Source organism: Harmonia axyridis, chromosome 1 (assembly GCF_914767665.1).
Source record: "Harmonia axyridis chromosome 1, icHarAxyr1.1, whole genome shotgun sequence".
Lineage (NCBI taxonomy): Eukaryota > Metazoa > Arthropoda > Insecta > Coleoptera > Coccinellidae > Harmonia > Harmonia axyridis.
The window spans coordinates 81086945-81110155 of NC_059501.1; the positions used below are offsets into that span (position 1 = coordinate 81086945).

General features: G+C 34.1%; 1 protein-coding gene across 2 annotated transcripts in view; it reads left to right on the forward strand.

Annotated features, from left to right (window-relative positions):
• Window positions 1-23165, forward strand: part of LOC123671007 (transcription factor CP2-like protein 1) — a 31220-nt gene extending 8055 nt beyond the window's left edge. For both annotated transcript variants that reach the window (XM_045604635.1, XM_045604636.1), the window contains exons 5-10: window positions 57-269; window positions 5968-6231; window positions 6319-6377; window positions 18407-18584; window positions 19635-19834; window positions 21366-23165. In XM_045604635.1, the coding sequence (XP_045460591.1) occupies window positions 57-269; window positions 5968-6231; window positions 6319-6377; window positions 18407-18584; window positions 19635-19834; window positions 21366-21651 (1200 nt within the window). In that variant the 3' untranslated portion in view covers window positions 21652-23165. The remainder of the gene's footprint in view (window positions 1-56; window positions 270-5967; window positions 6232-6318; window positions 6378-18406; window positions 18585-19634; window positions 19835-21365) is intronic.
• The last annotated feature ends 46 nt before the right edge of the window (window positions 23166-23211 follow it).

Genomic DNA, 23211 nt, shown 5'->3' on the forward strand with positions numbered 1-23211 from the left:
TCAAATCTTGTTGTTCAATGTTTGATTTTTTTGAATTTATATATTTTTTGTTACAGTCGGTGATAAGAATATGTTTCCACGAACGTCGGTTGCAGTACATGGAGAAAGAACAGATGGCGCTGTGGCAGAAAGCTAGGCCCGGTGACAGGATTTTAGACGTTGACGTACCTTTGTCTTATGGAGCTGTGGATATTGTGCAGCCACCGAGTGCCCTCAATTTGATCCAGTTCACCTGGGATCCAACTAAAGAAGTTGGAATTTACATCAAGGTAACATCATTTTGATTTGATTCCTTGGCATTGCATTCATTCAGTGGTATCATTGGTTAGCGCCTATTTAATCTAAAGGTTTAATTTATCTTCGTTTTATTATAAAAATAAGTAAAAAAGTAAAAGCTAATAAGTAAAATTAAATTTTACTTATTAGCTTAGTATGTGTAATTTTGAACTTATTGTTCTTAATATCCTTTCGAGATCCAACTATGACTGTAAAAATGCTAATTATTGGTTAAACTGCGGTATGAACTATAGATTATGTTTATTTAACTAGAAATGTCTTCAGAGCGTCAGAAATTGTCAAATGCTACCGTTGCGATTGGGTAGTTTGACGGTGGTACTAATCTTGAGGATCAGATTGCCAAATCATCATCCGCTCATAGGATCAGTCAAGACCCTACTGAAGACAAGTTAAAAATTCGAATTTTAGGGGTTTACTTCCGAATGGGTTCGTAATTTCTGAGTAAAAGGTGTGCTTCAGCGACATCTGGTGATAACGTCTGTAATCGATTTGAGAAGTGTTTTGATTTTAAGATAAAATCGAAATTGAATTATTTTGAGATTTATTTGACATATATTTTAATTTAAATGGAAAAATAATGGCAGTCGCTGAATATATAAATTTATATTCAATTTTTCACATTTAGATTTCATAACGTAACTAAAAGTTTTCATTAATCATCTCAAAATTCATCTTAGTTATTTTTCACGGAAAAAGAAAACTTCTCATATTATGTTATAAATTTAGGCCATATTACTAGATGTCGCTGAAGCACACTCATTACTCAGAAATTACGAACCAATACAGAAGTGAACCCCCTAAAATTCAATTTTTAACTTGTCTTCAGTAGGGTCTTGACTGATCCTATGAGCGGATGACGATATGGCAATCTGATCCTCAAGATTAGTACCACCGTCAAACTACCGAATCGCAACGGTAGCATTTGACAATTTCTGACGCTCTGAAGACATTTTTAATTAATGAAACACAACTTAATCAATTAATATTAGAAATACCTCATATTAATATTATAATTTTTTTCATTTGTCAACTCGTGTTTTAAGATATCTAGTATCTTAATATCAATTTGGCGACTTTTGGAGGGGCCAGCCTTCTTGGATTTCTCACAATTTCTGACGCTCTGAAGACATTTCTGATTTATTAATCATAAATGTCTGAAATACTGACGTGTTTACTGATTCGATTTTGTTTAAGATAATTCTTGTGACTCGGGCTCGGCATGGGTCTCTTTTCTTCCTTAATTAAGCTGGCGCTATACAAAGAATTGACCTATCAACAGCATCATTCGAAAGTTGTCATTTGTACTGTCATAAGTTGAAATAATCACAAGTCAAAAGGTTTGTTGAGTTGATCTCGACATGGGACAATACCATTTAAATCCAAGAAGGCTGGTCCCTTCAAAAGTCGCCACTTGAAGATTAAAGTTTTCAGTAAGTGAGCACACCAGTATTTTAGACATCTTAATTAAACATTAGTTAACTATTAATTTTCAGAAAAGACTCATCATTATTACCATTAGTTCATTTCTGTTAATACTTTGACGTTGAATGGATACTTCTTTTTCGTCAAAATCAAAATTTTGACTTTTAAAATAAATATAGTGAACATTCACGAAGATAACATGAATAATTCACATTCAATTTGTATGGTATAATTAATTAATAAGATGTGATTGTGTACTCTGTGAAACAGGGCTATTCAACTCAAAACTGCAGACAATTTGCTCCTTCATCAGGATGATAAAAACAATAGTAATCTCAGAGAAAATCAAATCTTATTAGTTTAGAATTTACGGCAAAACTCCTTGTAGATATAATTAATATTCTAAATCTCTGGCATGTATATTTGAATAGGAGAATTATAATATAATATTTTGCGTTTCAATAATACAATCAAAGTGGCCGATACTGCTATAAAAATGACTTAAAATTTCAAAAAGTTTTTTAGAAATTAACAGAAATACTAAGACGATTAATAATAGATTTTTGTTCATATTATCATCCTTGTTTTTCATTATTAATAATAGATTTCCTTACTCAGCGACCTCAGCGTTGAAGTATGAACAAGATATGAACTAATAATAATAGTGATATTTATGATATGTGATGATGTAGTAGTATTTATTTAATTCATTAAAAATGTCTTCTGAGTGTTAGAAATTGTCAGATATCCAAGGAGACTTGCCTGTCCAAAAGTCGCCACATTGATATTGAGATTTTCAAAAGAATTCTAGTCTATATATCTCAAAACATGAGTTGATAAATGAAAAAGAAATACTCCTAATGAGATATTTATAATAATGAATGAAAAGTTGTGTTTAATTACTTAAAATGTCTTCAGAGCGTCAGAAATTGTCAAATGCTACCGTTGCGATTGGGTAGTTTGACGGTGGTACTAATCATGAGGATCAGATTGCCAAATCTTCATCCGCTCATAGGATCAGTCAAGACCCTACTGAAGACAAGTTAAAAATTGAATTTTAGGGGGTTCACTTCTGTATTGGTTCGTAATTTCTGAGTAATAAGTGTGCTGCAGAGACATCTAGGGACAATGTCTCGAAATTGTATTATGATTTGAGAAGTTTTCTGTTTTCGTGAAAAATATGTAGGATTAATTATTTGAAATGATGAGTAAAAACTTCATTAGTTACGTTACGAAATCTAAATGTGGAGAATTAAATTAATAAATAACTATATCCAGCGAACGCTATCGATATTGAGAATACAATCAATAAATGTAAATAACGATATAATATTTATTGCCATTACTTTTCCATTTAAATTTACAGTTATGAAACGACATATAAAGAAATAACTGTAAAAAATTCAATCAATTGAATTACTTATTATCTCAAAACAATTCATTCTCGAATTTATCTTAAAATCAAACAACTTCTCAAATCGATCACAGAGGTTATCACTAGATGTCGCTAAAGCACAGCTTTCACTCAGAAATTACGAACCCATACGAAAGTAAACCCCTAAAATTCGAAAATTTAACTTGTCTTCAGTAGGGTCTTGACTGATCCTATGAGCGGATGATGATCTGGCAATCTGATCCTCAAGATTAGTACCACCGTCAAACTATCCAATCGCAACGGTAGCATTTGACAATTTCTGACGCTCTGAAGACATTTTTAACTAATTAAACACATCTAAATCATACGATATCAGAAATCTATCATTATTTAATTTCTTGCTCATTTGTCAACTTATATTTGGAGATCTCTAGGTTATATCACTAAAATGTTTATCACTTACTCTTGAAAAATCTTAATATTAAAGTAGCGACTTTTGGAGGGACCAGCTTTCTTGGATTTCTGATAATTTCTGACGCTCTGAGGACATTATCAATTAATTAAACATAAATGCCTAAAAAACTTGGTGTTTACTGATTAGATTTTGTTCAAGACAATTCTGGCACTCGGGCTCGGCATTTTTAATTGAATATACATAACTATTCTGTCAATATCTCATTATTTACATTAGTTCATTTCTTGTTTATCCATTATCAGCATCAATGGCGGAGGAACTAATACTGTTCTTCAGTCAATAACAAATTTTCAAAATTTTAAAGGCCAGTGATATGACATGATGACTTCTTTGATAAGAAATGCAAAATCTATATATAATGCATATATACATATAGGGTGCTTTTTTCGAGGTATATAACTTTAAGTTGGCATTACTGTTCAAGATAACGACCGATTTAATAGTTGTCAAGTGATTTATTCTCACTTTGGTTTGGCAATTCATCATGAATAGACTCACGTCTGAACAACGCTTGCAAATAGTGCAATTTTATTTCGAAAATAATGTGCCGTTGTTCCCGATTTTGTTTAGCGATGAAGCGCACTTCTACACCTTTTCAATTGTAATTCAGAAAACGTAAAATGTAATTCAGAAAAGTAAATTGAATACCAGAATATGGGAATTGTAATTCAGAATAGTAAATTGAATTTCAGAATATGGAAATTGTAATTCAGAATAAGAACTTTATATTCAGAAACGGTAATTTGAATTTCAGAATAGTGATATGTAATTCAGAAAGGGTAAATTTGATTTCAGAAAATATAAATTGGAATTCAGATTTGGTGATTTGAAATTCAGAAATAGGAAATTGTAATTCAGAAAAAGGAAATTGTAATTCAGAAATAAGAAATTGTAATTCAGAATTTCGAAGGAAACGAAGAGACTAACACACTAGCCAGAAAAGGAGCTCAAACGCCACTTACTGGCCTAGAACCTTTCTGTGGTATAGGCAAATGCACCTAAAAGAAAGAGTTTCTGGAGAAGGAAGAAACTGAAAGGGAAGCACTCTGGAGGAATCTTCTGGGAATGAATCATACCAAAAAGTTCCTTCGGAACTTTAAAACTGCAAGGTCCAAAAGGTATTTGGATACTGTTCTGAATTACATATCACATTTTCTGAAATTGAATTGATAACTTCTGAAATACAATTTTCCTTTTCTGAATTTCAATTCACTATTCTGAATTACAACTTTGTTTTTCTGAAATCCAACTTCCTAATCTGAATTTCAATTTCGTTTTTCTGAAATTAAATTAACTATTCTGAAATTCAATTTCTCTTTTCTGAATTACATATTCCTATTCTGAAATACATGTTCCCGTTTCTGAAATTGAACTTTGATTTTCTGAATTACAACTGAAAAAGGTGTAGTTGCATGGCTACATAAAAAAACAAAACTGCCGCATTTGGAGTGAAGCTAATCCTCAAGTGTATGTCGAAACACCGTTACATCCAGAAAAACTGACTGTTTGGTGCGCTTTATGGGCTGGTGGAATCATTGGTCCGTACTTTTTCAAAAACGATGATGGCCAGAACGTTACAGTCAATAGTGATCGGTATAGAGCCATGATTACTAACTTTTTCATTCCTGAATTGAACAACCCTGATGTCCAGGAGCTGTGGTTCCAACAAGACGGCGCAACATGCCACACAGCTCGTGCCACAATCGATTTATTGAAAGACACGTTTGGTGACTGCCTAATTTCACGTTTTGGACCTGTGAATTGGCCTCCAAGATCTTGTGATTTAACACTGCTAGACTACTTTCTGTGGGGATATTTAAAGTCATTGGTCTATGCGGATAAGCCACAAACCCTTGACCTTTTGGAAGACAACATTCGCCGTGTCATTGCCGATATAGGGCCACAAATGTTGGAAAAAGTCATCGAAAATTAGACGTCCAGATTGGACTACATCCGAGCCAGCCGTGGCGGTCATATGCCAGAAATCTTATTTAAAATGTAATGCCACAAGATTATCTTGCGGATAAATAAAATTCATGTCAATCCGAATAATCCATCGTTGTTTTATTGCAATTTAAAGTTCTATAGCTCTAAAAAAACACCCTTTATATGGTATAACAGATATTAAACCATAGCCATATAATGTGAACTATTTATTTTATCTATGTGAAGGTTTCTATGTGTATATTCTTCGAATATATTATCTTTGATCTTTTTTTAGTTTTTTGACTACTTGACTACTGTAAAGACTACTGACAATTATTTCAAATCAGTGCTTTATTTGTTGTTGCATGTACCCCCACCAGCTGATCGAACCTGATATTATTCCATTGTAATTTCTATTCTACTGCATTAGTGTCGTTATGTAGATGTATGTTTACACTTGTATTCTTTACAGGTCAACTGTATCAGTACAGAATTCACCCCTAAGAAGCATGGTGGCGAAAAAGGGGTTCCGTTTCGAATCCAAGTAGAAACCTACCCTACTTTGGAGGGAAGCAACACCACGAAGAGACTTCATGCCGCAGCCTGTCAGATAAAGGTTTTCAAGTTGAAGGGGGCCGATAGAAAGCACAAACAGGATAGGGAGAAGATAATGAAGAGACCTCTGTCCGAACAAGAAAAATATCAACCTAGCTACGAATGTACCGTCCTCAATGATGTGAGTTGTTATGTGATTTATTTTCCTTTTAACTTTTGCATTTAACTCGATGGATTTCTTATATTTCTTTTAAATTTTTCGTTTCAGATCCCCAGCGATGCTGTGCTGTCTTCTTCGCCGATTGCTCCACTGTCTCCAGCTGATAGGTGAGTTTGATTATCTTTGATGTGAAAGTCTGATATCAACTTAAAGAAAAATAAAAATAAATTTTCTAATGAAACTAAAGAAGAAACTCATATAAAACAACTCGAATATAAAGGGTGTTTTTTTCGAGGTATATACCTTTAAGTTGGCATTACTGTCCGAGATGGCGACCGATGAAACAGCTGTCAAGTGATTTATTCTCAGTTTGGTTTGGCAATTCATCATGAATAGACTCACGCCTGAACAACGCTTGCAAATAGTGCAATTTTATTTCGAAAATAATGGTTCTGTGCGGAATACGTATCGCGCACTACGTCCATTTTATCGTCGACAAAATCGTCCATCAGAGCAGTTAATTCGATTAACCATGGAACGTTTTCGCCGCATTTGGAGTGAAGCTAATCCTCAAGTGTATGTCGAAATACCGTTACATCCAGAAAAACTGACTGTTTTATGCTGCTTTATGGGTTGGTGGAATCATTGGTCCGTACTTCTTCAAAAACGATGATGGCCAGAACGTTACAGTCAATGGTGATCGGTATGGAGTCATGATTACTAAATTTTTCATTCCTGAATTGAACAACCATGATGTCCAGGAGCTATGGTTCCAAGAAGACGGCGCAACATGTCACACAGCTCGTGCCACAATCGATTTATTGAAAGACACGTTTGGTGACCGCCTAATTTCACGTTTTCGACCTGTGAATTGGCCTCCAAGATCTTGTGATTTAACACCGCTAGACTACTTTCTGTTGGGCTATGTAAAGTCATTGGTCTATGCGGATGAGCCACAAACCCTTGACCATTTGGAAGACAACATTCGCCGTGTTATTGCCGATATACGGCCACAAATATTGCAAAAAGTCATCGGACGTCCAGATTGGACTACATCCGAGCCAGCCATGACGGTCATATGCCAGAAATCATATTTAAAATGTAATGCCACAAGATTATCTTGCGGATAAATAAAATTCATGTCAATCGAATAATCCATCGTTGTTTTATTGCAATTCAAAGTTCTATAGCTCTAAAAAAACACCTTTTACAAGGCGGCTCGAAAGAAAGTTCAGTGGACCGATAACAAAAATTGTTGCCTTTCAGAATATATTTCAATTAATTATTAAGTATAGGGTTTCCCAATTGCTATGATACAATTAGAAAATAAAGGAAAAACATAATTAATTATTTAGTACACCACTATTTTTTTTCCTTTTGAAAGGTTGCATAATATTCCTCAAAAAAAAGAAGTATTATAAAAAGTAAAATTTTTAAAGGCCGCCAGAATGCATAAACGAATTAGATATACATATAAGTCTCCAATAAGAATAATTCAATTTGAAATGGTTATAATGGCAACACTGTATTATATGATAAATTTTCTTATGTCATTTGTGTTTAATAGTTAATGCCATTTAATCATGGAAAGATACACGTTTTAAAAACGTTTAGAAATTGTTGAATTGTTTTTATCAAAATAAGTGCTCTTTTGTGAATACTGAGAGAAATTTAAGAATAATTCATGGACGATTTGGACCTTGATTTTAATGGAAATTCTAAAAATTAAAAATTTTAAAATTAAATTAAAAGAATCAAATGAAGAAAATAAAATTCGTTAATATCAATTTCTCGCAAATTAAACACAATATTTTCAGGTGCGGTACGAGACGAACTTTATCATTTGAAATAAAATTTTTTGTTTCTTGATAAGGCGCTACTTTATGTAACATTGAAATTAATCGATTCCATAATATCTCGACCAATTCAAATACGAAGCTCCCAGCAAATAGCTTTTTTATCTGTTGAATGGAATGATTATACCGACTCTAATTATAACTGACAGTGATGTTTTAATAAACATCATTGTTTATTGTTCCTCTGAATATTTTTCAAATAATGCAACAATTGTCAAGGCTGCCGTGTATTCATTGAGATATTATTCAAATCCTATTGATTATTTCAATTTACGTATTTCACGTGTTCTATAAGTTTGTTCATAATTTATTAGCGGTTTTTCTCAATATGATTATTCTGACTTTTGATTTATTTGTGATATAGATAAAAAAAGCTGTAAATTATTACAATGTTTACTTTTTTTTCTCTTGAATCGTTTATGTTCGTAATCATAAAAAATTCAAGAAGAATATAGACAAGAATGACCAATATTTCCGTAACGACAAAGCTGACAGAATTGAGATTTTGGGTATGGATATCAAATAACCATTTCAAGCTTCGAACGAATTTTTGTGCTAATGGCTTCTGAAGAAGCATATAAAATTCGTACGGTAAATCGAAAAAAAAAAATTATACAGGGTGTCCCAAATTTGATGATCACTGAAATCATCTCGAGAACTATAAGATAGAGAAAAAATTTCTTTCCGAGGACATCTGACATCTTTTTTGAAATAATAAGAAATCAGAAAGCAGATCATAGATTTTATGATTTGTTCTCGAGTTACAGGGCGTTTCTGAAAAATGTCTGTTTCAAATATTATTTCGCTTGATTTAGTTTCTGTTTAAGATATTGGTGGAAATTGTAAAACGTTTTTTTCAGTAATTTTCACGGTTTAATGATTATATGATATGATTAACACATCATAGAAATTAATAACCGTTTAGGGATATGAGAGTTGGCGTTTTTAAAACTCTCCTCTGAACCATTAAAACGATAATTAATTTCTATGATCTGTTATATGTTAAATTACTGAAAAAAAACGAAGAATTTTTCGAATATCTCAAACAGAAACCAAGAATAGTGAAATATTTGAAACAGACATTTCTCAGAAACGCTCTGTAACTCGAGAACGAATCGTGATATCTATATGATCTGCTTTCTGATATCTTATTATTTCGAAAAAAGAGATCGGGGTCCTTGAAGATTTTTTTCTCTAAGTCTTATAGTTCTTGAGATGCTCTCAGCAAACATCGAATTTTGGACACCCTGTACGAGTACAGGGTGTAATTTCTTTCTAATGTTTTAATAAAGAAACAGAATAACCATTTCCATTTTAGTCACACCGCTGAATGGGCAATCGAATGGCCTTTCATTTGATTAACATAACCTATATACAGGGTGATCCAGATTTTGATTCAATAACTTTGGTGTCGGATAACCGGGATAAGTAGATATTATAATGGCAGAAAAATGTGTAAAGCTTTGACGAGAAAATACATGTCCACAACATGGTTAGATTACGTTGTCGGATTGTGATATTAATATTTTCAAATCCACAATTTTACTATATCGTTATGAATGTATATTATATTGAATTAATAGTTATTTATTATACAAGGGAAAAAAGTATTAGATTTTAGCTCGAGGTTATGTTGTCTCCCGACGCGAAGCGGAGGGAGACAAAAAACCGAGAGCTAAAATCTAATATTTTTCCCGTGTATAATACACTATTTTTTTCTGTGACAGGAAAAACGACAATTTAATAGTGAAAGAACATATTATTACAATATATAAAATTCAGAATGTTATCGATATGAAATTTGAATTTTTGAACTAGTAAGCTGCAATTAGACCTGCGTTGCTAAGGGAAACTTCAAAGTAATCAAATATCTGTCAGTTTAATTTTGTGATTTGTTTCAAAAATTGCGAACTCAGTAGAAATTGTTTAGTAGTTATTTTGCTGAATAATATAAAGTTAAAAAATATCTGATTCCGAGTTTTCTCTGACTCCACAGGAGTTGATAGAAGCAGCGCAAGTAGCGTCACGAAAATTATTGCCAGCTAAATCACGGAAAATTTACGAAACCGCGTATTCAAGATTTATGGAATGGAAAATGAAAAAAACATGCAGTTCTTTCTCGGAGACAATGTTATTGGCTTATTTTTCGGAACTGGCACAACAATAAAAGCCATCAACAGTGTGGTCGAATTATTATTATTTCTTCATCTATATGTAGATAAATATATATCCGGGAAAAAAGTACTCACTTTTTTCCCGGGGAAAAAAGTAATTTCGTGAAAAGTCATATTTTGTTACCTGTCAACAGAGATAAAATGTCAAATTTTTTTCCCGTCACAGAAAAAATATATTTATTTGTGTGATTCCCGAATAAATATGCAAATTTGTATATTTGGAATCCAAAACTTTTCCTAATCGTCGAATTCATAATAAGCAGAATATTTATTATTTTCTGTTTCTACCTGCTGAAATCCAAGGTTTGACACAACTTTTGCTCTCCGAGTGTCATCGGTTGTTTCACATTGTTTGGCGCGCTTGAAGTTTGTTTTCTGAATTTCTGATATATTTAGGTATTTATTTCAATATATTTTGAGTTAATACGAAACGTTGATTCATTATGGGATCTAAGAAGTGCATTCTTTGAGGAGAAACTCACGAATTGAGTGAAATATCGTATCAATGGTATGTTTTCATTTCCGCGCGCTTCATGCCAAATTTGATAGTTCATGTTGGGGGACAAAATTTGCTTACTGAAAATGACATATGGTCCCTCTATCTATGTTTATTACTCTGAGTTTGCTTCTGCTTTCACGTGAATGCTTTACACATTTTTCAGCCATTATAATATTCAATCAGCTACACATTTAGAATGTAAATTTATAGTCTCCTGCGAAATTTCATGTTGACCGTGTGAACAGGACTAGAATATTTGAAGATTCCCATTTTCGTGTTACAGATTTGATGCGGTTGAACTTCACATGTATGTAGAGGTTTTTTCAATGAGAGGCTTCATTTCGATATTATAAAAAAAACGAAAACTAAATTTTTCTTTGTCCAATTTTATCGATTAACTTCTCAGATTGAATTTATCTCGGTCGCAATTCATACACGAAACCGCAAAGATATCCCAGATATCCAGGCGATCTGAATCGTAGCGCACGACTTGGATCTACTCCAAATCGAAAACAATCGATATACCGGACGCATACCGGATTTATCCAATTTTCGGTAAAGGAACCCGAACGGGCGTTCGGTACGTTAGCACTCGGGACGTCATACAGACGTACGTATATCGTTCCCGATAATATAAAATCCGACGCGAATGTCGTAACCAGAACCAATCAGGAACGGAAGCAGTCAGAACCAGTTAATTCGATAAAGTCTGCGATCAGCGTGGGGTAAACAAAAGAGGAGAGAACGTACTGCGCGTTTCAAAATAATCATTTTGCATAACCTGTCCGAACGGTCCGATTATTGCGAGTCTCGGCGATCTGCCACAAACAGAGCCTAGAGACCTTGAGGATGGGACGGTGGAAATGTACGATTTTTCTTCGGTCTGAAGTCTAAAGGGCAGTGCAACGTTTTCTATAACGTAGTTTTGGTGTCGAGGTTTTTTGAGCTGATTTTACACTGTGTCCGTGAAGTATGGAACAAATTCATTTTTAGCTAAACAGACCATTTCAAGAAATAATCCTAAAACACGTCGATTTTTTATTTTAATTTACCGTATTTTAAAATAACCATCTAATATACAGGGTGAATAACTTTTGAGTAATGACGTCACCGTCAAAAATGGAAAACCCCCTTTTGTCTCCATTTTCCGATTACTCTAGCTGAGCTGATTCCAAAAATGTATCACATGTTTATTCCAATTGGTACAGGGTGGACAAAAATACAATAGTTTTGTGTGTGCTCATAAAGTAACGCGTAACATTCTTCATTAGTTAAATTAACAACAATATTATCAAAAATATTTATTGTCTAGCGGCAATTTGTTCGAATGTAACACCCTGTAGTTTGTTACATTTTTAGATTAATAAAAATGAGCTGTTTCCAAACAGGTTAGGTGCTTGTGGTCTAGCAGATAGAATATGAAAGAAATTATTTCTTATTTTTATACATTTTTATTGATCTAAAAATGTCACAAAACTACAGGGTGTTACATTCAAACCAATTGCCGCTAGACAATAAGTATTTTCGATAATATTGTTAATTTAACAAATAAAGAATGTTACGCGTTACTTTATGAGCACACACAAAACTATTGTATTTTTGTCCACCCTGTACCAATTGGAATCAACATGTGTTACATTTTTGGAACCAGCTCAGCTAGAGTAATCGGAAAATTGAGACAAAATGGGGGTGTTCCATTTAAAAAAAATGACGGTGACGTTAATACTCGAAAGTAATTCACCCTGTATTATTTTAAAATAAGGTAAATTAAAATAAAAAATCGACGTGTTTCAGGATTATTTCTTAAAATGGTCTGTTTAGCTAAAAATGAATTTGTTCCATACTTTACGGACACAGTGTATATCAATCCTGAATTCAAATAACGTATTCATTTTCAACTAGGAGTTGAAATTTTTATAATATAGAATTTTAGAGAAATATAAGTTACATTATTTCAACTCAAATCCGTAAGTGTTGTGAACAAAAGTAGATATGAAATTTCTATTTTAGTTATACGAAATACAATATTATGTCGTACTTACAAATCAAAAAAAAAAAAACATTGAAGAAATCAAATAGTCACTCAACACTTCGAAAGCGTCTTTTCCGCGACATTCTTGGATGTTTTTTGAAACAGTCCCTTCTTAAACTCCAGCAGTAATCTGCTATAATGTACATTTTCCATCTTCCTTGGTAGCGGTTCTCCATAACCTTAATATGTTGGCGAAATCTTTCGGCTTGTTCCTCACACATGCCTACCAAATTTTCTGGAAAACGGTCTAAGTGGTTGTGTAAATAGTGTATTTTAAAACTCATATTGCACCCTAGGGATTTGAAACTATTGAGCATCTTGTTAACCATTTTCATCTTCCATCCTAAGGTCTTGAAACGATTCTGGAGCATTTGCATATACCTTATTTTTCACGGGGCCCAAAGAAGAAATTCTAAAGGTGTTGAATCACAAGATCTCGATGGCCGATTGAGATGGATTCTGCGAGGAAAAGAAATGATAGTATTCTGAAATGATTTTAGTTCTTAATGCAATAATTTTTGAGTCATTTGAAAATTTCTTGATTCAGACAGAAAAATCATAAATCAATTCCATATGTCTAATATGCACTTGAACTTGGGATATCCTCTATTGAAAAACCATTTCAAGTTCAAAATTTCGTGTTGATTACGTTATCAGAATATCGAGTAAAGCCAAATTGCATCTTCGGAGACCAAATAGATAGAATTTATTTGATATTTGATTTATGAGATATCATACAGATGTGTATCTTATCGTACAAAGAAGAAAAAAGAAAATAATCGTAATGATAATACTCCTATATACAGTTCTGCAGTCTCCAAGGGAGCAATTGGTGCACGAATGACGTCAGTGCTCTCTAGATGTTTCTTATGGAAAATAGGATAAATCCGGTATTGATTGTTTTCGATTTGGAAGAGATCAATTTAGATTATCTAGGTTCTGGGATATCTTTTTGATTTCGTTAAAATTTTAATTAAGATTCAATTTGAGACTATCTGATGAAACTACAACGACAAATTTTATTGTCGAATGAAAGTTGAGAGCTAGGAGAGTAGATTGCAATACTATCCTCCCATATCTCTTTATTCGGGTGTACCTCAAGGGCCAGTTATATCGCTTTCAAGATGTTTGTTTGAGATCTTCATTGGTATCTGATAAAACAGAACGACTTCAAATTTTCTTGTGGAATGAAAACTGAGTACCATATTGCGGTGGGGTATTGGACAACTGAATATTACAATGGCTGAAAAGATTCAAGAGAAACATTTATGTCAAGTGCTAGACATTTTATAACGCTCCCTCCTATCTCTTTATCCGGGGACCGGGAGTACCCAAAGGGTCAGTTGTGCCACCTTCAAAATTATGGAAAAGAATTTAATACGTAGAGATGACCAAAATGTAATGCAATATTAGATCTTGTAAACATAACCATAAGGCCTTAGCTCTTGGATATCTCTTAAGGAAATATAAAAATATTATTAAATATTGGTAATTGTCAGTGCGACATAAGGGAACTATCTTCTGTAATCTTTTATGTCCATATCAAGGCCTTATTAGCTTGGTCGGGTTTCTTTTAATCTAAGCTCTCCCAACGCATGAAAGGCTATTTCTATTTCTTGATTATCGCATTATGTCGTATATTTTTGACCTAAAAGACAGAGCTATGGCTAGCCTTCCAACACACAAAGACCCCCAATGAACCACAATAGTGGTAAATTCAAAGTTTTTCGAATAAGGCGTCCTAATTGACACCAATTGGACACGAAGGTACGTCAACTTCTTAAGCTCAACAGTAGGCAGGTTCAACGTCCAGCACACCAAAGAAACGAGGAAGTACCACATAGTACGTGCACCGGCTAATCGCGTAAAGTGTGACATAACACAACAGAAGCGCACAATGAGAGACAATATCGTCGTCGTCATCGTGCAACAACGCTCGCCTCAATTGAAGCAATTGAGGCGACAACAACGTCCAATAAAAACCCCCCGGTGGCCAGGAATAGACGAATTGCATTTGCACCAATTCAATAAACCGAGAGAGCAGTTTCCAATTGAAAGCCCCGCGTCTTCCACGGCCGCCTTCGTTTGCATTTCTCCCGACCTAACCAGTTCTAGGCGGTTCGTAACCTTGCCGCTCTGCGTCCGACTCAGAGCGGGCCAGTCAGTCGACGTTCGAAGCTTCAGCCGGCCTAGCGCTAGTCTCGCGATCGGGCTCTCGCAGTGTTCCAAATAATCAAAGCTAGGAGGAAGATGGGAAGTAGAAACTGAAGTTTTCGTCGTTTCTACTACAGATTGAGTTGTTAAGTGTGTTTTACTCGTTATATCGTCGCGTATTAAGACTATGATTTTGCGTTGACGACACATCTGCGTTGCACACACGAAGTACCCGCTACCGGATCCGATCGGATTCAGCCCGTAAACTTATGCCCAGTCTAGACGTTCGTCATCATCAATGTTTCTTCGCCGGGAGCAGCAGTGCTTGGCCCAACGCCCGCGTTTCCATGAGGCAGACGCCTTCGCACGCGTGGACGAAGAGCAGGACCGTACGAGGCGCGTCAGATGACAAAAATTCAAACCGTTCCGAAAGGAAGGCGGTAAAGAGAAGAGACAGGTCCGACTCGATCCGTAAAGGTAGGGACTGACGACGACGTCTGCCGCCGGTATGGCGGACGAAGAAGAGGGCGGCTTGCGACGCACGTTGTGGCTGCTGGTGCACACGATGACCGTCACCGAGGTCGACTATCAGGTGCGCGTCCAGTTCGTGCACGCCGTTTTGGGCGGCGGGCGGCTGGGCGAGACGAGGCTGCTGGCGAGGAGGGTGAGGATGTGCGTGCGCCCTGCCGCGCGCGGCAAGGGGAGTCTGGGCCTTAGGATGGCGATGAAGAGGAACGCCAACAACGTGATGCACCACGTGAGGACGATGCAGGTGTGAGTATTTAAGGGGTGGGGTGCCGCAGGGGGCGGTTCGTGGGCCGGTACAATTGTGAAATAGATTGAGGTGGATTGAAAATAGCGTTAGATCTAGTGTTTGGTGTTGCTAGATCGTATTTAAGGTCGGTAACATAATTTTCACAAAAAGCGGTAAATCAAACTGTCATTCCGCTTTATTATTGTAGCAATATTGACCTTGATTTGATGTATGTTGTTGAGCGATGAAGACCTTGAATATGAAGTTCGTCGTATATTTCATTGAATGAATCAGCTGTCAATGAGATAAAATTTCATCATGTTGATGTTATTTAATCTGCATGTTTCATCTCGATACAATAGTTAAAGCTTAAAATATTATTCAATTAAGGATCATATTCCAACGTTAAAGCAACGGTAATGAAGAATAAAAGACTTTGTACTTTATTCAAATATGTATCAACATTTTATCGTGTTCTTTATGGGATAACTATCAATACCTGTTGATAGATAAAAATCTTCTGCTTCTCTTGTTTGTACCACCTTGCTTCTCATGCTGCTAGCAAACTATCTTAGCCTAGTGTTTTCCAGCATGGAAGACGTTGTTCATTGGTAAAAAAGAAACTCTACCAAATACCAATTCAATTTTTCAAAACAATAATATTCAACAGCGTCATTTCTTCGAATTCTCTCACATTTCGACTAATTGATACTTGAAATTGTTGCAATACAAAAAACCACATTACAATAAAAATGAACAATATTTTCATGAGATTTGTTTTGTTATTTCCAGTAATAAACCTTTGGAATCGTTGAACTAAACTATTTCTCTCACTCCTTCTAAAATTTTGTGAGTATTCGTTTCTAATGTGCGGAATTCTAACAATGTTTTTGTACGCTACTACTCCGAGCGTTGAATTCTTTCGTAAAGATGACATTTCAATTGAGATGACATCCGGCCTGACCGCCGTAAACATGAGGTGTTTGCTTAAGTAATCCCCTCCCTTTTTTTAGTAGAATTGACTGAAGTAATAAAAAATATAGGTTCTAATTTAAAAATCTTGAGTTTTGATGAATTTGAGTTATCCAAATTCATGATCTTCTGATAAACACCCTGTACATTTTTGAACCAAACCGAAAACAGTCTTAATATTTCCAGCAATATTCAGAAAAATGTGAGACCTCGTGAGTAGCCACCATTTTTTTTTAAAGAATCTCATTAACTCATGAACCGTTCAGTTTATATCCAAGGTATGGCATATTGCTGAAATTGTCATCAAAAACGCTATCTGATGATGCAATAATATACTGATTGTGTCATTTCAAATGAGGAAGTAGGAGTCCGTTTCCGGTAAAACCGGAAGTTGTAGGGATCTAAAAATATTTTAGGGAGAAAGATCATTGTCTCAAACCCCAACACCCAATTTTTCAGCACAAAATTATGATTATTTTTCCATAAACTCCTAATATGCCATCGCGGTGAATCACCCTTTATAGGATTTTTTTAGCATGGACTTTTGTTTGGAATTTTTCTTCAATAGCAGTCAGTCACAATATTATGGTAATCTTATCTTAATTTTTTATCGTTTTAATATCCTTTCTTTTCCCCGGTTTCTTTATGGAAATAGATCAAGTTTTTGTGTAAGTATTATACTTACTTATTCATTATTTGAAATTAGGAAGTATAGTTTCTGCAAGTTCTGTGTTATTACCTGCTTTATGATATTGTTATGAGAAATTTTATACCATTTCAACCATTGAGTAACTAGCAGTAAATCGATCCAGCTCATTGATGCAGTAAATAAACTGTTATCTAATAAGAATCCGATGATGCATTTCTCAATTTTGCCGAACCTATTTCAGAAAATTACCTTATTAAAAAGAAACGTTCAACAAGGTTTAACACGCCTTCACAAATTGCTTCACATAGTCAGGACGTCATGAATTGATATGCAATCTTCCAATGAAATTTCGTTCGATATTTTCTCTAATTCTGTGGTTATTCCGTTCATTCTTCCACATCTTGTAGAACAAAATCGTGCGAGAATATATCAGAAACGCACAGTTTTCGTGGTTATATTTTATTATTATATGTTGGTACTCCGAACTTTCCGCCACGGCTTTATCTGTCAATTCATCAATTTGCCTTAAAGAAATCAGTTCTGCGAACCAACATTCTTCATTGCAAAAATCACTAAATGATATTTATGGAAATATTCCATTAATTTCAATAAGAATGCAATGAATTAGAGAAAATAATGTATAATACTCGTAGAGAAGGCTCATTCTACCACTGGTTCATTAAAAAACTCGCCACTTCGTGGCTCGTTTTTGAATTTTGAACTCGTGGAAGAATATCAATGCCTTCTGCACTTCTATCATAAATAACTATTCCCACAACTATAGTAGAATAGTAACCGCTTTTGAAATAAAATATCATTTTACAATAATTTCCAAGTAAAATTAATGTAAGTAGATCTTCTCTATCCACTATAGTGGATTCTATGGGTCCGATTCGAAAAGATATGATAGTGTCATTCTGTCAATATTGAAATTAGAAGTTGTCAATTTCAAAATGATAGTTAATTCAACAAAAGAAATCCAATTATATTATGACAACCTTTTCTGGTCTCGAAAACGAAGAACAGCAAAGTAACTCTATTTTACTGTTTCTTATAAAATTTTATGTTAAAAACGTTCAACATTGATTTTTAACGTTTCTTTTCAGTGACTCCTGTTCCTCGATCAAATCGAATCCAGCTCCTCCTAGTCATGCGATTGCTCCATCATCAGTTCCGGTTGTTTCCTCTTTGAAACAGCACCCTCAGCAGCCCATGATACAAGTTGTTGCTCCTCTACAGCAGGTGCACAACGTTCCAGAACAACCTAAACATGGAACACAACGGGTGAGGAAATTATTTGATAATAACTTTCTACTTAAATTACTGCGGTTTGCCTGAAACTTACCTCTAAAAAATTAGCAGAAAAATTAATGGAAGCTATCCCAAAATTATCGAGAATTTGTCGTGAAAGAAAGAAAAATCATAGTTTTGTATAGGGCTCTGCTGTCTTAATATCGAGTGTAGTGCTACCTATCTTTAAATAATTGCGATTATCATCGCAATAGCATAATATACGATGGCTAACTGACAATTTTTAATTCTAGAAAAAGTATATCCTCGAGCGGGACACGAACCTGCAACCTCCGAATCACTAGTTCAGTGCTCTCATCTCTCAAAAAATGTCTTATTAATTAATTAATTTCAGAAATGATACCAATATTTCTAACATAATCACAATGTTTTTGAATAATTGTCGACGTCTATCTAACTCAAAAACAAATCTGGGTAAAGCATTTGCTTAATGATTATTACATTTTATTAGAATTCCCTGAAAATATGCGGCAGTTTGTTTAATGATCCTTTTGGTTCATTATTTTCAATAACAATAATAATAATTTTCGAAGGAAAAAGAATTTTAACACCTTGAAATTAAAATGAAAAATTATTACAAATACACCAGATGTTCAAAAATTTCAGTTGAAAATTTGTCAAAAAAACTTGAAACTGAAAACAAACTTCAACACCCTGCATCTCGAAAATGAAGCGTTTACGAGCCCATGTTTATTGAACTTTTTTTCTCAAAATTATACGAGGAATCTCTAATTCAACACCCAGTATTATTCTGACACCTGTATATGATATTCAAAAATAAATTTCGTAAAAACTAGCATCGCATGAACCATTTCACTAGTCAAATAATACCTAAACAGTTGGGCATTTCCCAAATTCGTTTTCAACGTTTTTGTCTCCTCAAATGCCCGATACACATGTAATCTATATTTTATCAACGATGATTCACCTCACCTGTGATTTTGTCTTGAGAAATCAGCGGCTCGCGTATAAATTTATGTAAACATATTATTTCAATTGTTGTGTTTGCATTCCTTTTTGAAGATGAACTACGACCAACGCATCAAAGTCACCTACACGACCGAGCAAGTCAAGGCCTGGTTGATACGAAACAATTTCGAAAAGTTCGAGGAAACGTTCCAAAACTACAGCGGACAGGATATGCTTCGTTTGTCGAAGAGCGACTGTTTGCAGCTGTGCGGAGAAACTGATGGTGTCAGGTTCTACAACGTCCTTCACGCCAAGTAAGTACCGATGTATTCTTGATCCTTAATAACACTTCGCTCAATAAGTTACGGGCCCAGTCAGTAGAAACACAATTTTTCTTGAAAATTCAAGATACATGTACTCCCACGCCATTATATCTCGCCAACACCTTTTTGTAGAAAGATTCGTCTTTGATTTAGAAATAGCCTTCAGCATACCACTTTTTACTGTTGTTGTCAATGAAGCACAGTCTGAATAACACTAATCAAGCCAATTTTTTGCTTGCACAGTATTTGTTCCCATTAAAAACAGTCTTTTATTGATACACGAAACTCGTTTTTCTCCATTTTTCGAATAACAAAAAAGTAGCGTCACTTAACATTCTCGATCCAGACTTGACTCGATAGATTCAGTGTTTTCTCAAGTCTCAAGTAAACATGTTGCAGTTCAATTTTCAGGGTTAGGTCTATTTTTTCTTAATTCTTTTATATGTAGACGTATATCAGCTAACAATTTCCTCATATTTCTTGTTATTCAGATTTTGGGATTTCACTTAGTTGTCTGCATATTCTTTAAAAACAAACTGAAATGGTCGAAACCCTGTAAATTGAATTGGAACTTGATGTTCTGAAATTTTGATACACATATTTTGAAGCTTGGTACGGTTACGAGAAAAAATGTGTATGGCACTGGCTGTGTCATATGTGAGCCGGATCTGGGACTTATTTAGTAACGTGTTGCTAATCATATTTTCTGTTGAAAACAAAAAAATTCACAGTTAATTATTCAGTCAGAATTTCTATACCTTTTTTTCGATATTTTCTTCATAAGACAAAATAAGAGTAGATGTGAAAAAATGATGAAAGCACTGTCCACTGACTTGAAGTCAGGAGCTTTCTGAGCCCTTGTACATTCATGCTCTGATACGCTCTTAGTGATGACGTCAAACACCGCCATTTTAGTTCTTCTGTCAGTCTTCGGAATCCAAACAAATAAATTGTCATTCAAATTAGTACGTGGTCGTTGAAGAAATTGGCTTATTTTTGTAAATAAGAATATTTAAGGAACGATTTTACTATTAATTGATAGACAGCAGGCACGAGATTAATGCCAGTAAGTTCGAACTTGAAGTACAACTAACAAACACGGCTTTTTACAAAATCTGGGGAATGATACAGGATTCAATCTTACTGGTATTAACCTCGTTCCTTCTTCCTATCAATTAATACCGAAATCGTTCCTCAAATACTCTTATTTATGAAAATAAGCCAATTCCTTCAACGACACTGTGCTAATTTGAATGACAATTTATTTGTTTGGATTCCGAATACTGACAGGAGAACCAAATATGGCGGTGTGTGACGTCACACTAATAGAGCGTATTGAACCCTTGAAGGCCACAGAATTATATATAGTCGTATGTGGTCTCAAAGTATTGACGAGCGATCAAAAATTCTTTTTTTTTCACTGCTATGAATGTATACTCCAAGAAGTTGGCATTTGACAAAATATAAAAGACAAACCATCATTTCAAAGCCCTCCAGAGTAATGATTCTCTTCTTTTTGTAGAATTGTGTCGCCCTTCTCAAGGATTTACGTTTGTAAACCCAACGCCAAAGTTTTCCATGCAGTCTTCCTCGCTTCTTCCACCAAGGAAGACCTCAAGAACGAGCTCTGCAACGTAGTGGGTGTGAGCCCTAACCAAGTGCAAGAATTGTTCATGGAGGGACCCAATAATATCCACATTATAGTTTCCGACTCTGTTGTATATCACATAAAAGATGAAAGTGCCTTTACCATCACCACGATAAAGGATAAAGATCAGTGTGTGCTACTTTTGAAACTGATAAAGTGAAACCATTTCGAAAGCTTTGCTGATGAACAGGATACTCTGCACATCAATTAGTTTTTAGATCTTTATGTGTTTAGTGTATTTTTATTTTTTTGTTCTTTGATTTCGACGAGTTTTCGATAATGCATTCCTTGTGATTAATCTTCGACCTTCAATGAAAAGAAGAGGAAGAATTGATGGATTAATATTTAACCTTTATGCTTATCATCTATGTATATTATAATTTAAGGATTTTATTGTGATGTATATTATTCTGAAAACAGAGGGTAAATTTTTAATTGTGGATATTTCTCGGTTTGCTTTTTGGTTTTGAGGAGAATAAATATCAAGTTCCCTATTTGAATTTTTCGAACAGAAATATTCACTATTGAAATATTTTGTTCATATTTTATATTTATTGCCAACTTGTTTCAATCGATATTTCGTATCTATGAAACGGTTGTGCAGTTTTAAATAGGCCAAATAAGAATATTCTAACATAAGTAAAGGGGCGGAAACTCATAGACCATTCAGTTCCTTGACATTATTTCCTCACTCTTTGTTCAAGTTGAAGAATTAAGGATCTGATTGTAGAGTAGATTGTAATTATTTAAATATGTGCATTTATGCTATAGATGTAATATTGAGATGCTTCGCAATGTGCCTTTGTGATCAATTATATTGGCTGAATATATTTTGTTGATTAATATACAAATATTATTATTTGCTCATTTTGTTTGAAGTTGTTTATATTCTTGAAAGAATCAATTGAAATTGTCTTATTTTTTGGAGTTATATCTCGCAGATTCAATATACTATATTAAGTAAACTAGTTAGTAAGCTTTGTTTAAAGTTGAAGTTTTTTTTTTAATTATGTTGATTCTACCACAAAAGAATTGGATCTTCAATATTTGCAATGCTAACTTCAATCTAAAGATAATCTCATTCATTGAAATTTTCAGGAGAATATTTTATTATACGTTTATGTTTTAACTTTTGAAAAATATATATCATTAATTCTATAGAAAATTTTAAACACAAATTTTATTCGAAGAAACGTTTTATTGAATTTAAGTGCCTAAATAGTCAAGTTACACAAGAGAAATGTATTTTATTACCTCAAAATGAAAACAGATTTACGATTAATATAAAAATATATCAATATGATTATATAGGAAGATATATAATTGGTAGCTATGATTTTATCGATTAATTAATTGTATTGTAATTGCATGTCTTATGCTATGACGTAGCTTTAGTCGAGACACTTGTATTTGTATATTTAGTTAGTGAATTTGAAGCTTTGTTTTTAATTTGATTTTCTTAGGTTCATTTCACTAACCTCACCAGGATTTTATAGCATATCATTTGAAGGGTTCATTGGTTTAGAATTGATTAGATTATTTTAATGTACCAAAATATATCTAAGAACTTATATTGATTTACGAGAGTGAATAAGTGCCTTGATGTGGAGATGTATAAGGACCTTGATAAATATTCTGTGCCATTATCATGAATAAAATAAATAGGCTTCCGAACAATTTGTTTCTTTTATTCCATTGTAGAATAATTGTCTTCAAATCT